This window comes from Phocoena phocoena, chromosome 3 (genome assembly GCF_963924675.1).
Source record: "Phocoena phocoena chromosome 3, mPhoPho1.1, whole genome shotgun sequence".
Taxonomy (NCBI): Eukaryota; Metazoa; Chordata; class Mammalia; order Artiodactyla; family Phocoenidae; genus Phocoena; species Phocoena phocoena.
In genome coordinates this window covers 83360500-83376570 of record NC_089221.1, presented here as the reverse complement: position 1 = coordinate 83376570, position 16071 = coordinate 83360500, and the positions used below count along the sequence as shown (strand labels likewise).

General features: G+C 39.2%; 1 protein-coding gene across 1 annotated transcript in view; it reads left to right on the top strand.

The window, feature by feature from the left end:
* The first annotated feature begins 12112 nt into the window (after positions 1-12112).
* The window catches only part of SLCO4C1 (solute carrier organic anion transporter family member 4C1), a 62254-nt gene continuing 58295 nt past the window's right edge, over positions 12113-16071 (top strand). The window contains exons 1-2 of the mRNA XM_065874787.1: positions 12113-12458; positions 15519-15782. Of these exons, the coding sequence (XP_065730859.1) occupies positions 12113-12458; positions 15519-15782 (610 nt within the window). The remainder of the gene's footprint in view (positions 12459-15518; positions 15783-16071) is intronic.

Below are 16071 nucleotides of genomic sequence, written 5' to 3'. Positions count from 1 at the left end.
AGACCTCAAGTAGAAAAGAAATATGTTTTAGAAATAATATCCTAATTACTAATTTACAGTAGGTTAATTTCTTCTAGTTTAAAGCATTTCTTGATATATAAATCCAATTATGCTTTCTTCACTATATCTACTGTTGTGATATTTGATCATAAGTATGCTTTTATAAAGTTCATAGTGTTTTAAGTGAATTATAATAACAATCACTTAGTGAAAAGCTTACCTTGGTACTATATAGTAACTATTATACTAGTCATTCATTTTTCACTTCCTACTGAGTTTGCTTTCTTATGGGATTATTGTATTAAATGTTTACATTATTTTCTTTTTAAAAATTATGATCAGTCATGTTTATGGATGTATCTCTTAATGATTTATGCTTAGTATTACTAAAAGAAAAATGTAGGTGCATTTCTCCTAAATATAAATATATTTTTCTGTGAAACTGCAATTCAAAGCAGTATTAAAAAAATCTGGGGGCTTCCCTGGTGGCGCAGTGGTTGAGAGTCCGCCTGCCGATGCAGGGGACACGGGTTTGTGCCCCGATCCGGGAAGATCCCACATGCCGTGGAGCAGCTGGGCCCGTGAGCCATGGCCGCTGGGCCTGCACATCCGGAGCCTGTGGTCTGCAACGGGTAAGGCCACAATAGTGAGAGGCCTGCGTACCGCGAAAAAAAAAAAAAATCTAGTCAGCATTAAATTTTTTCTTAAGATATAATTTGTGTTTTTTTAAAGTATTTATTTATTTATTTTTGTTTGGTTGTGCCAGGTCTTGGTTGCTGCAGGGAAGCTCCTTAGTTGTGGCTTGCCAGCTCCTTAGTTGCATCACGTGGGCTGCTTAGTTGCAGCAGGCGGACTCCGTAGCTGTGGCATGCGAACTCTTAGTTGACGCATGCATGTGGGATCTAGTTCCCTGACCAGGGATCAAACCCGGGCCCCCTGCACTGGGAGCAGAATCTTATCCACTGTGCCACCAAGGAAGTCCCTATAATTTGTGATTTTTAATTATACATTTTCTAGAGCATTTAAAGTGAAGAATACTAGGAGGATCACTTAGATTGCTTCATTGCTTTTCTGCATTTATTTAGTTAATATAAGATCTAGTGGTGTTAATAAATGTTTAATGTTGGGATTTTTTGTTTTTCAATGCCTCGGTTCTTGCTTTGTTCTCATTAGTAGCACCTACCATCCGTGCCTTTTTTTTTTTTACATCTTTATTGGAGTATAATTGCTTTACAATGGTGTGTTAGTTTCTGCTTGATAACAAAGTGAATCAGTTATACATATACGTATGTTCCCATATCTCTTCCCTCTTGCATCTCCCTCCCTCGCACCCTCTCTATCCCACCCATCTAGGTGATCACAAAGCACTGAGCTGATCTCCCTGTGCTATGTGGCTGCTTCCCACTAGCTATCTATTTTACGTTTGTTAGTGTATATATGTCCATTCCTCTCTCTTGCTTTGTCACAGCTTACCCTTCCCCCTCCCCATATCCTCAAGTCCATTCTCTAGTAGGTCTGTGTCTTTATTCCCGTCTTACCCCAGGTTCTTCATGACATTTTCCTTTTTATAGATTCCATATATTTGTGTTAGCATATGATATTTGTCTTTCTCTTTCTGACTTACTGCACTCTGTATGACAGACTCTAGGTGCATCCACCTCACTACAAATAACTCAATTTCGTTTCTTTTTACGGCTGAGTAATATTCCATTGTATATATGTGCCACATCTTCTTTATCCATTCATCCGATGATGGACACTTAGGTTGTTTCCATCTCTGGGCTATTGTAAATAGAGCTGAAATGAACATTTTGGTACATAACTCTTTTAGAATTATGGTTTTCTCAGGGTATATGTCCAGTAGTGGGATTGTTGGGTCATATGGTAGTTCTATTTGTAGTTTTTTAAGGAACCTCCATACTGTTCTCCATAGTGGCTGTACCAATTCACATTCCCACCGGCAGTGCAAAAGTGTTCCATTTTCTGGACACCCTCTCCAGCATTTATTGTTTCTAGACTTTTTTTTTTTTTTTTTTTCGGTACGCGGGCCTCTCACTGCTGCGGCCCCTCCCGTTGCGGAGCACAGGCTCCGGACGCGCAGGCCCAGCGGCCATGGCTCACGGACCCAGCCGCTCCGCGGCATGTGGGATCCTCCTGGACCGGGGCACGAACCCGTGTCCCCTGCATCGGCAGGCGGACTCTCAACCACTGCGCCACCAGGTAAGCCCTGTTTCTAGACTTTTTGATGATAGCCATTCTGACCGGTGTGAGATGATATCTCATTGTAGTTTTGATTTGCATTTCTCTAATGATTAATGATGTTGAGCATTCTTTCATGTGTTTGTTGGCAATCTGTATATCTTCTTTGGAGAAATGTCTATTCAGGTCTTCTGCCCATTTTTGGTTTGGGTTGTTTGTTTTTTTGTTATAGAGCTGCATGAGCTGCTTGTAAATATTGGAGATTAATCCCTTGTCAGTTGCTTCATTTGCAAATATTTTCTCCCATTCGGAGGGTTCTCTTTTGGTCTTCTTTATGGTTTCCTTTGCTGTGCAAAAGCTTTGAAGTTTCATTAGGTCCCATTTGTTTGTTTTTGTTTTTATTTCCATTTCTCTAGGAGGTGGGTCAAAAAGGATCTTGCTGTGATTTATGTCATAGAGTGTCCTGCCTATGTTTTCCTCTAAGACTTTGATAGTTTCTGGCATTACATTTAGGTCCTTAATCTATCTTGAGATTATTTGTGTGTATGGTGTTAGGGAGTGTTCTAATCTCATACTTTTATATGTACCTGTCCAGTTGTCCCAGCACCACTTATTGAAGAGGCTGTCCTTTCTCCACTGTACATACCTGCCCCCCTTATCAAAGATAAGGTGACCATATGTGCGTGGGTTTATCTCTGGGCTTTTTGACCTGTTCCATTGATCTATATTTCTGTTTTTGTGCCAGTACCATACTGTCTTTATTACTGTAGCTTTGTAGTATAGTCTGAAGTCAGGGAGCCTGATTCCTCCAGCTCCGTTTTTCGTTCTCAAGATTACTTTGGCTATTCGGGGTCTTTTGTGTTTCCATACAAATCGTGAAATTTTTTGTTCTAGTACTGTGAAAAATGCCAGTGGTAGTCTGATAGGGATTGCATTGAATCTGTAGATTGCTTTGGGTAGTAGAGTCATTTTCACAATGTTGATTCTTCCCATCCAAGAACATGGTATATCTCTCCATGTATTTGTATCATCTTTAATTTCTTTCATCAGTGTCTTATAATTTTATGCATAGAGGTCTTTTGTCTCCTTAGGTAGGTTTATTCCTAGATATTTTGTTCTTTTTGTTGCAATGGTAAATAGGAGAGTTTTCTTGATTTCACGTTCAGATTTTTCATCATTAGTGTATAGGAATGCCAGAGATTTCTGTGCATTAATTTTGTATCCTGCTACTTAACAAATTCATTGATTAGCTCTAGTAGTTTTCTGGTAGCATCTTTAGGATTCTCTATGTATAGTATCCTGTCATCTGCAACCAGTGACAGCTTTACTTCTTCTTTTCTGATTTGGATTCCTTTTCTTCTCAGATTGCTGTGGCTAAAACTTCCAAAACTATGTTGAATAAGAGTGGTGAGAGGGGGCAACCTTGTCTTGTTCCTGATCTTAGAGGAAATGCTTTCAGTTTTCCACCATTGAGGATGATGTTGGCTGTGGGTTTGTCATATATGGCCTTTATTATGTTGAGGAAAGTTCCCTCTATGCCTACTTTCTGCAGGGCTTTTATCATAAATGGGTGTTGAATTTTGTTGAAAGCTTTCTCTGCATCTATTGAGGTGATCATATGGTTTTTCTCCTTCAGTTTCTTAATATGGTGTATCAAATTGATTGATTTGCATATACTGAAGAATCCTTGCATTCCTGGAATAAACCCCACTTGATCATGGTGTATGATCCTTTTAATGTGTTGTTGGATTCTGTTTGCTAGTATTTTGTTGAGGATTTTTGCATCTATGTTCATCAGTGATATTGCCCTGTAGTTTTCTTTCTTTGTGATATCCTTGTCTGGTTTTGGGATCAGGGTGATGGTGGCCTCATAGAATGAGTTTGGGAGTGTTCCTCCCTGTGCTATATTTTGGAAGAGTTTGAGAAGAATAGGTGTTAGCTCTTCTCTAAATGTTTGTTAGAATTCGCCTGTGAAGCCATCTGGTCCTGGGCTTTTGTTTGTTGGAAGATTTTTAATCAGAGTTTCAATTTCAGTGCTTGTGATTGGTCTGTTCATATATTCTATTTCTTCCTGATTCAGTCTTGGCAGGTTGTGCATTTCTAAGAATTTGTCCATTTCTTCCAGGTTGTCCATTTTATTGGCATAGAGTTGCTTGTAGTAATCTCTCATGATCTTTTGAATTTCTGCAGTGTCAGTTGTTACTTCTCCTTTTTCATTCCTAATTCTATTGATGTGAGTCTTCTCCCTTTTTTTCTTGATGAGTCTGGCTAATAGTTTGTCAATTTTGTTTATGTTCTCAAAGAAACAGCTTTTAGTATTATTGATCTTTGCTATCATTTCCTTCATTTCTTTTTCATTTATTTCTGATCTGATCTTTATGATTTCTTTCCTTCTGCTAACTTTGGGGTTTTTTTGTTCTTTCTCTAATTGATTTAGGTGCAAGGTTAGGTTGTTTGAGATGTTTCCTGTTTCTTAAGGAAGGATTGTATTGCTATAAACTTCCGTCTTAGAACTGCTTTTGCTGCATCCCATAGATTTTGGGTCGTCGTCTCTCCATTGTCATTTGTTTCTAGGTCTTTTTTGATTTCCTCTTTGATTTCTTCAGTGATAACTTCGCTATTAAGTAGTGTATTGTTTAGCCTCCAGGTGTTTGTATTTTTTACAGATCTTTTCCTGTAATTGATATCTAGTCTCATCGCATTGTGGTCGGAAAAGATACTTGATACAATTCTAATTTTCTTAAATTTACCAAAGCTTGATTTGTGACCCAAGATGTGATCTATCCTGTAGAATGTTCCATGAGCACTTTAGAAAAATGTGTATTCTGTTGTTTTTGGATGGCATGTCCTATAAATATCAATTAAATCCATCTTTTTTAATGTATCATTTAAAGCTTGTGTTACCTTATTTATTTTCAGTTTGGATGATCTGTCCATTGGTGAAAGTGGGGTGTTAAAGTCCCCTACTATGAATGTGTTACTGTCGATTTCCCCTTTTATGGCTGTTAGTCTTTGCCTTATGTATTGAGGTGCTCCTATGTTGGGTGCATAAATATTTACAATTGTTATATCTTCTTCTTGGATCGATCCCTTGATCATTATGTAGTGTCCTTCTTTGTCTCTTTGAATAGTCTTTATTTTAAAGTCTATTTTGTCTGATATGAGAATTGCTACTCCAGCTTTCTTTTGGTTTCCATTTGCATGGAATATCTTTTTCCATCCCCTTACTTTCAGTCTGTATGTGTCTGTAGGCCTGAAGTGGGTCTCTTGTAGACAGCATATATATGGGTCTTGTTTTTGTAGCCCTTCAGCCAGTCTGTGTCTTTTGTTGGGAGCAATTAATCTATTTACATGTAAGGTAATTATCGATATGTATGTTCCTATTCCCATTTTCTTAATTGTTTGGGTTTGTTATTGTATGTCTCTTCCTTATCTTGTGTTTCTTACCTAGAGAATTTCCTTTAGCATTTGTTGTAAAGCTGGTTTGGTGGTGCTAAACTCTCTCAGCTTTTGCTTGTCTGTAAAGGTTTTAATTTCTCCATCAAATCTGAATGAGATCTTTGCTGGGTAGAATAATCTTGGTTGTAGGTTTTTCTCCTTCATCACTTTAAATATGTCCTGCCAGTCTCTTCTGGGTTGCAAAGTTTCTGCTGAAAGACTAGCTGTTAACCTTATGGGGATTCCCGTGTGTGTTAGTTGTTGTTTTTCCCTTGCTGCTTTTAATATGTTTTCTTTGTATTTAATTTTTGACAGTTTGATTAATATGTGTCTTGGCCTGTTTCTCCTAGGTTTTATCCTTTATGGGACTCTCTGTGCTTCCTGGACTTGATTAACTATTTCCTTTCCCATATTAGGGAAGTTTTCAACAATAATCTCTTCAAATATTTTCTCAGTCCCTTTCTTTTTCTCTTCTTCTTCTGGAACCCCTATAATTCGAATGTTGGTGTGTTTAATGTTGTCCCAGAGGTCTCTGAGACTGTCCTCAGTTCTTTTCATTCTTTTTTCTTTATTCTGCTCTGCAGTAGTTATTTCCACTATTTTATCTTCCAGGTCACTTACCCATATTTCTGCCTTAGTTATTCTGCTATTGATTGCATCTAGAGTATTTTTAATTTCATTTATTGTGTTTTTCATCATTGCTTGTTTCATCTTTAGTTCTTCTAGGTCCTTGTTAAATGTTTCTTGCATTTTCTCTATTCTATTTCCAACATTTTGGATCATCTTTACTATCATTATTCTGAATTCTTCTTCAGGTAGACTGCGTATTTCTTCTTCATTTTTTCGGTCTGGTGGGTTTATATCTTGCTCCTTCATCTGCTGTGTGTTTTTTTGTCCTCTCATTTTGCTTATCTTACTGTGTTTGGGGTCTGCTTTTTGCAGGCTGCAGGTTCGTAGTTCCCGTTGTTTTTGGTGTCTGTCCCCAGTGGCTAAAGTTGGTTCAGTGTGTTGTGCACGCTTCCTGGTGGAGGGGACTAGTGCCTGTGTTCTGGTGGATAAGGCTGGATCTTGTCTTTCTGGTGGGCAGGTCCACGTCTGGTGGTGTGTGTTGGGCTGTCTGTTGACTTGTTATGATTTTAGGCAGCCTCTCTGCTAATGGGTGGGTTTGTGTTCCTGTCTTGCTAGTTGTTTGGCATAGGGTGTGCAGCACTGTAGCTTGCTGGTCCTTGAGTGAAGCTGGGTGCTGGTGTTGAGAGGAGGTCTCTGGGAGATTTTCACCGTTTGCTATTACCTGGAGCTGGGAGGTCTCTTGTGGACCAGTGTCCTGAAGTTGGCTCTCCCACCTCAGAGGCACAGCACTGACTCCTGGCTGAAGCACCAAGAGCCTTTCATCCACACAGCTCAGAATAAAGTAGAAAGAAAGAGGATAAAAGAAATTAAAATAAATTAAGATAAAATAAAATAAAATAATTAAAATAAAGAATAATTATTAAGAAAAAAAATTTTTTTTAATTAAAAAAAATACAAAAATGGACGAATAGAAACCTAGGACAAATGGTGAAAGCAAAGTTATACAGACAAAATCTCAAACAGAAGCATACACATACACACTCACAAAAAGAGGAAAAGGGGAAAAAATAATAAACCTTGCTCTCAAAGTCCACCTCCTCAATTTGGGATGATTCGTTGTCCATTCATGTATTCCACAGATGCAGTGTACATCAAGTTGATTGTGGAGCTTTAATCCGCTGTTTCTGAGGCTGCTGAGAGAGATTTCCCTTTCTCTTCTTGTTAGCACAGCTCCCGGGGCTCAGGTTTGGATTTGGCCCCGCCTCTGCGTGTAGGCCGCTGGAGGGCATCTGTTCTTCGCTCATACAGGACGGGGTTAAAGGAGCAGCTGACTCGGCGGTTCTGGCTCACTGAGGCTGGGGTGGGGGGGGGAGGGAGGGGCACCGAGTGCGGGTCGAGCCTGCGGAGGCAGAGGCCGGAGGGACGTTGCACCAGCCTGAGGCGCGCTGTGCGTTCTCCCTGGGAAGTTGTCCCTGGATCCCGGCACCCTGGCAGTGGCGGGCTGCACAGGCTACCCGGAAGGGAGGTATAGATAGTGACCTGTGCTCGCACACAGGCTTCTTGGTGGCGGCAGTAGCAGCCTTGGCGTCTCATGCCCGTCTCTGGGGTCCGTGCTGTTAGCCGCAGCTCGCACCCGTCTCTGGAGCTCCTTTAAGCAGTGCTCTTAGTCCCCTTTCCTCGCACACCAGGAAACAAAGAGGGAAGAAAAAATCTCTTGCCTCTTCGGCAGGTCCAGACTTTTCCCCGGACTCCCTCCCAGCCAGCCGTAGTGCACTAACCCCCTGCAGGCTGGGTTCACGCCGCCAACCCCAGTCCTCTCCTAATGTTGGGATTTAAAAAAAATTTTTTTCTGGTGTTGCTTCCTTCTGTTTTGTCTTGCATTGTTTTATTCTTTTAAAAAAATTTTTATTGGAGTATAGTTGATTTATAATGTGTTAGGTTCTGCTGTACAGTTATACATATACATATATATATATATATATATATATATATATATATATATATATATATATCTCCACTCTTTTCCCATATAGGTCATTACAGAGTATTGAGAAGGGTTCCTGGACTATACAGTAGGTCCTTATTAGTTATCCATTTTATGTATAATATTGTGTATATGAATGCTGAAATTTTAAATTATCTCGAAAATATCTGTGTTTGACAATCTTTCCATTCAGCCTTCCTCAAGATCCCTCCAATTTTAATATTCTATGAGCCTCATAGTGTTATACTGGTAAAGATTTCACAGCAGTCTGAAACTGGAAGGGAACTAATAAGGAATTAAAAGCAAACAGAAAAGAATATGATAAAATACTCAAATAGGCATATAAGTACATTTTCACCCTATAGGCATACCTACTTGGAAGGCAAAAATATAATCCTTATAATGCTTTTCAGCATGGAATCAGAGCAAGGGGAGTTGGTAGGATAGTCTTGGAAGCTTCTCTCATTAAGCCACTTTACCTAGGTTCATCCAGTTCCTGATAGCGAAGACCTGCTGTACATCCCAGAAAATGAAACCGATAGGCAGGGACATCTGCTTCTGTGTACATTGGTGGAATTCTACTTTAAAATCTGGATACTATTCTTTCTCCCATTCTCCACAGTTTAAAAATATAGCAAATGAAATTTGCTAAAAGAATAGCAATTTATTAATTACTTCCTGAAACTTAAGATGGTATTTTGACTATGCTCATTAGATTTACACTAGGTTGAACAAAGAATTTTAAAATGACAATTTCCCACAGATTTATCACAGACAAAATCCATGAAGTTGTTTTGTTTTCTTTGTTGTAAACCTGAACTTAAGGGAACAGGAAAGTAGTGTTGATAACTATTTCATGAAGACCAAGAAGTACTCAGCACGAAGCAATAGAGCTTTTGCTAATCTTTCAACAAAATTCTACTCTTCCTCACTGCAACAGTGGAGATTTCTCCTTAGACACTATGGATTTAGGTGCATAAAGATTATGCTACTTTGATTTTGATAGTTTGAATTTGTTCATTCAAAGCTGCAAAATAGTCTTAAACCATGAATGTATTTACATCTCAACAAAGCACACTTTGCTGATTGGTTAATTCATGTTTCATAGATAAAATGGTGATCATATCTATTTACACATTTAAACACCACTGTAAGTTTATTTTTGTCGAAACTTTTTTTGATAGAAGGCCTAGGAGGATTACATACCAAGCCTAATTTGAATACCTGCCAAATCTGGGGAATTCAGAGCAGCATTAGTCTTCTAAATCTCATCAATACGAGATAAATAGGAGTTTTGATCTCTCAGAATTGCTATGCAATAATCCTAACCACAAAGACAGGCTGTAACAATTATAAGAGAGAAAATGCAAAGTCCAGGGAAGATACCTAACTGAGAGAACTAAGTTCAAATCCTTAACAAGGTTGGCTATTTATTAGCTATATGACATTGGAAGAGTTGCTAATCCTCTCTGGAATGTAGTTTCTTTAATATGTAAAATGAAGATGTTAATAGATACTGCTTTTGTAAGGATTAATAATGGGATATATAGCAGACATTTAAAAAATGTTAGCTCCTACTTCTGCTCTTTCCTTAGGTTCTAGGCCAGTCTAGACCTTTTTTGACTGTGAGGGAATAAAAAACAGAATGTATGTCTGTTCAAAATAAGATAAATGTTTTATATCTTAATCCTCAACTCAGTAAAATAGGTGTATATAAGTGAAACAAAATTTTCACAAAATAGTACTTGTGAAAATGTACTATGTCATACACTGTGTATTTTTTTTCTTCTGAATTCTACTTTATTTCATTAAAAGGTAATAGTCTTTGGAAAACATTCCTCTAGGCCACTTTAAGTGAGCCTACTGTCTACAGTTATAAATAAAAACATCTTGTTTCAGGATGAGAGGTAAACTTTCCATCACCATACTCTCTTCTCTGGGTTTAAGGCTACACTTGGATATGACCATCACATGCTACCAAATCATTGCTATTTGAGAGGTATTAGCACTGAATCTAGAAGTAGCTTCTTGGCCAGGCAACCAGCCAGGTGTTAAATGCAGATAGAAAGACTAGAAAACTATCTCTAGAACTTGATAGCATGATCAATTAATATTTAGTGAAGTACTCTAACTTTCGATGAAAGGACCCTTATAAATGAATAATAGTACTAACGTGCTGAAAATATCATATACCAGTATAGTATCCAGTAATATGAGACCTCTATTAACTTTGCTAAAGGTAGTTCAGACATATTCTTTGAGAAGTTTTACAGCCAACAATTAGATTTGAGGAGGTAGGTTCCTTAACAATCTGCAGTCTTATGAAGCATAACAGCTTTGTGTATGTAGTCCTGATTACATAGCAAAAAGAAAATATTTGTGGTTTTTATTATGTTCCTTATTGGAATAAATAGTTCATTTAGGGAAAGATAAACGTTCCAAGACTGTAATATATAGTTTTCAAAATGTCTCTGTTTAAAATATATTACTTTGGGATGTATTAGTATATCTTTAGAAGGGGACAGAGAATGAGTCCTTTGAAAATCTAATCATACCATGATCATGTCACTCCTTAGCTCCAAACCTTCCTATTTTAATCACAATAAAAGCTAAAGTCCTTATAATAGCCTACAGGGTCTGGCCCCAATCACTTCTTCCTCACCCCACCTGCACCCCTTTACCTGCCTTCAACTCCCACTGCTCTCCAACCATCTCATTCCACCGCAGTCACACTACTTCCCCAATATACCAGGCTCCCTCCCTTAACTTTCTTCAGTTCTTTGCTCAAATATCACCTTCTCAGCGAGGCCTTCCCTGACCACCCTCTTTAAGATATTGCATCAAATTCTCCCCCTTCCCCTAACACACACGCACACTTTCCAGCCTGTCCTTGCTTTACTTTTCTCCATAGCATTTGTAGAGATGTACTACATATTTATTACTTATTTTCTGTCTCCCATTAGAATGAAAGCACCATAAGGGTAGGAGTGTTTGTCAGTTTTTGTGCACTATTGTACCCCAGAACTTAGAACAGTGTTCGGCACTCAGGAAATAAATATGCTTTGATGAATGAATGAAAGGATGAATGAATGAATTGTAACTACAATTAGCATAATGGTTTCAGTTCTTCAAAGTGTCTTTCTTATTTATTCCACAGGTAGAAATTATTTACACGACTATCACTATTGTTAATCTTAAGATAGGCAATGTACCGCAGAAAGAATATTATATATACAGCTTTAAAGTTTCTGAGTTCCTATTCCTTCAGTTTGGGGGAAGTGAAAGCTAAAACAAGGGGTTCTGTCGTGATGCTAATGGCTGCGGTGTTGAAGGGCGGCTGGGGATTTCGTTTCTAGGGAGGGGTTACAGGTGAAAGTCTTACCACGTGGCTCATGGAATCCAAAGTATTGTACCTGCGGCTGCTTGATTCTTGGAGTCCAGACCTAGCCTGGTTTGGTAAGCAGCAAGGGAAGAAAACCGCCAGATACTTTCTTGAACGATCTCCTGATGCAACTGTGTTTACAGCCTTCCCGGCAGCACCCAGGGGGAACCTTAGGGCCAGGAGACTCACAGCCTTTATTTGGCTCTCAGTCCCTGGGCTCTGGGAAGCAGCGAGGTGGGCTGAGGGCCCTCTCCCCTTCCCGTGGCGGCCGCCGGGCCGCACGCCCACGCGACAGGTGAGGCGCGGCGGAGCGCCAACTACACAACCGCGGGGCCAGACGCCCGTTTTCTGCGCCGCAGGCGGCCGCGAGCTGGCGGAGGAGTCTCCCGGCGGCGGCGAGAGCCCTTGCAGACGGACGCCCGGTAGGCGGGAACTCTTCCCGCACGGGGGCGCTGCCACCTGCCCGGAGGAGGAGCCAGAGCGGGACCTAGCTTTTTGCGGCTCCCGACGCACGAGAGTGGGGAGAACCCACCCTGATCATGAAGGGCTGCAGAGGCATCGAGAACCCGGCTTTCGTCGCCTCCAGTCCATACAGCCCGCGCCGTTTGTGTCCATCGCCCTCTTCCGTCGAGGTCTCTGTCTTGTCCACCAATCCGCTGAGAGAGGGTTCGCAGCCGCAGGAGCCTCAGGAGCCCCAGAAGTCCCCGGAGCCACCTCTTTCTTCAGTAACTCCTCCTGGCTCCCAGGAGCGGTCCGGGCCAGAGTCACTGTCAGAGTATGAGGAGGGGCCCTGCGGGTGGGGCAACTTCCAACCCCAGTGTCTCCAGTGCTGCAACACGCCCCAGGGCTTTCTGTTTCACTACTGCCTTTTGGCCCTCACGCAAGGTAAGGTCCAGAGCCGGCTCGAGAGGGCGGTGGGCCTGCGCGGGGCGAGGGTGGCGCGGAGGGCCGGTGGGGAGGAGAGGGCAGATGCGCCGCGAGCCCGAGGGGTCGACGCGCCGAGCTAGGTGGCCCCAGGCTTGGGACTTGGAAACGCTCGCACCGACGTCAACCAATGAGGTTCAGGCATCTACATTTTAGCTTCTCTTTTATGGAAACATTTAAAACTGGCCATGCAAGCTTTTTCTCTTTAGTGTGCTACCTCAGTCTAGAAGATTCGATTCCTACAAAGATGAGTGGAGCCTTCCTTCGGGAACCTTTTGCTGGGGGCTGGGGCGGGGGAGATCCACTGTACGTTACAAAAACATACATTTTGCTAAATCCCCTTATTAAAAGGATTTTTTTTACGTTGTTTCTGGAAGAGAAGAATTAATAACTTTGCAGTTGAGGTAGGGTGGTTCTTGAAGGAGAAACTTGCTGAAAATATATGGTATCGGTTAGATCTAGGCATTCGTGTTTTGTTGAGTATAGTTTGAGTGTATTGGATGCACACGTGGGGCCCAGTGAGTAAATCCGCAAAGGCTTCAGGCGTTGTTAACTGGTAAGGTTGTTTGTTCAAGGATCTCTTTTATATTCTCTTGGGAGTTACTGATAAAGTCCAGGTTTATACCCTCAGGAGTCTGCAATCTAAGCTTGATTTGGAGGAGTGAGTAGAAGGGCAGAGGGACTATGACTCTCCTGAAAGAAAGCATACAGGGAATGAAAGAAATGGGAAGTTACACTAAGGCGACAAATTAAGGAGGGGGGCATTAAAGTGTAGCATCTTCAAGGACATGCTGATGGTTAGCTAGAATTTGATAGTATGTAGATATTTTTTGGTCACTTGAGTCATAGTTTCAAAATATTTTGTAAAGAGGCAATCAAGGACTGACTGAAAGAAATCTAATCCAAAAAAAAAATGGGGGGAGGAGGTGGGTTGAAATTGCTCTTTTTTAAGATTAACAGAAGACTATATCTAAATATATTCTTCCTGTTCTTATTCCTGCTCCACTGTCTTAAAGCAACTCAGTGACCCTTGCACAGGTTAGGTACTGAGTAAATATTTGTTGATTGTGAGTCTGAAGCTCTTCTACTAGGGACAGTTTTGTGCTAAAGAGTTACTTCTTTAGCACCTTTCTTGTCCCCAGCAAAGTTGGCCTTCTCTCAACATCTTGATCTCAGTTGTCCAAAATCAGTGATTGTGAAGCATCTTAGTGTCAAGGGAATGCAAAGTTCAAAGAAATTGGGCACAAGTAAAAAATTCCTTGTTTTGTGTATTATCTTAAACGTATTCTGAAATTTCAATATTATTCCAGAATATATCATTTTACATTTAATATAAAATATTGTTTAAAATTATTGAATATAATTGAAATTCTTAGAGAAATGTGTCAAGTTTAGCCTGGAGCTACTCTACCTAGAAATCTCTAATTTCAGAAGCATAATCTGAGATGAAAGGGACCCAGTAAGTTCTTATTTGGGTTTAAGTCTGAATGACTGAAAACATTATTATTGTGTTTTTCAAACAAGATCCTTGGGAAGACCATTTCCATGATATAGTAATAGGTGATTAATTGGTAAAAAGACCCAAAACTTGTAAAGTGAGTTTACTTAACCCAGCACTTCTCAAAGATAAACAGGATTTCTCTTAGCACTTAATTTCCTAATGTACCTCATAGCTTCATGCATTTACAATAGACATAGTATGCAATGTTTCATGAAATTTCTTTTTTTTTAAAAGCAAAGTTCTTGGAACTTGTGTAGCATAGAATTCACATTGGGATCATAGGCTTAAAGTGCTATATTTCCACAAGAGTTTGCAAATTTGCTTTCTTAGAAAATTTTTTACCATAAAAACAGTGAGTTCTAATGACTGACTTTTAATCAGTATGGCAAGGAAAGTTGATTTTAGATAGGAAATTTTCAAATTCTCAGACAACCTTATCTCCTTATAAATGTGTCATTCCTAGGTACCTTAGAAATTTTTTCTTAAAACATTAAGAATTATAAATTGGCTTATAGATTTATTAAACTGGCATAAAAGTAAAAATCATGTTAGGATTTGTAAAGCTTATACAAATTTTCTTGAAATACATTCCTAGTTACAGTCTTGATAAAGCAAAATTTGAAGAGATTATAGAGGTCATGACTTGGATATACTCTTTCTATTAATTAATTAATGAAAACAATTCATGGCAGCCTCTTAAGTAAAAGGAATAATCAGTTAAAAACTTTGTAATTTGATCAGATGCTTTTTATTTTCACTTTATAGTAATATTTAAACTTCTGTATATTTAATCTATATCCAAACATTTTCGTTGTGAGTCAAAATTGGATTTTCAGCTTTTCCTTGTTTATCTTGTACTCCTTCATCATGGTTATAATGAGCAGATGAAGTATAATGTTTTTTTATTTTTCTTTTTTCTGTTACTTTGCCTTTTATTTAGAATGCCAGTGGTGAAAATAAGACTTTCAGTTTGTTATTTTTGCTCCAGGAACTTTTAAATGATAACTTTAAAGAGTGCTAGAAGAAAATAGAGGTTTGAGAACTCAATTTCACCTTTCTTAAGACTAAGTCAAGGATCTCATGTTATAAATATGTTTAAAGATTGAGTAATTTGAGCAGTTTTAGTATTTGACCTCTCAATCACCTCTACATTTTGTACTCTTCCAAGCGAGGTCCATGGGACTGTGCTATACCTGGAACTCTCTAGCAAACCAGCCTCATGAGACTTTACCGGTCTTTTTGTCATTTAAAGAAAAATGAAGTTAGTTATAATTCAGTATGTGAGAAGCATCAATTTTATTTAACCTCTGAAAATTCACAAGTGTATAATTTAAAAGCGAGCTGATTTGTAGAGGAAATATGTTTGGCTTGCTTAGCTTTGAAACTTGGAGATTTTAAAAATTGGTACATTTAAAAATATCAAAAGAAACAAACAATCAAATTTTAGTATGTCGTTAATAATCATAATCTATATGGTAAAGTTGTAATAATGCACTTAAATTTCCTCTTCTCTCTTTTAGGTATGGTGGTAAATGGCCTAGTAAATATTAGCATTTCCACTATTGAGAAGCGCTATGAATTGAAGAGTTCCCTGACAGGCTTGATATCATCAAGCTATGATATCGCATTCTGTTTGTTGTCTTTATTTGTATCATTCATTGGTGAAAGAGGACACAAACCAAGATGGCTTGCATTTGCATCCTTTATGTTAGGATTGGGAGCACTTGTATATTCACTGCCAAAATTTTTTAGTGGAAAATACCAATTTGGGTCCCTTTTTGAAGGTAAGTTTCTGTTGTGTTTTGCTTATTTTGACAAGTAGTATGAAACTATGTTATACTGCAACTCTATATTGCAGCTCACTTGTATGGGTAAATAGGGTAAGGGCTAGTCTCTTCCACTGCTTACTGCTTTGTTATGATGTGAATTGTGTTAGGAGATTCCTGAGACAGATTGAGCATTATTCATCCCTTCAGTGGTTCTCCAAGTTTTTAATCCTCTAATACTCATTCCCCATATTATACACAATCTTCCTCAGAAAAGACATGACTTGTTTTGGTTTGCAGGTGGTGT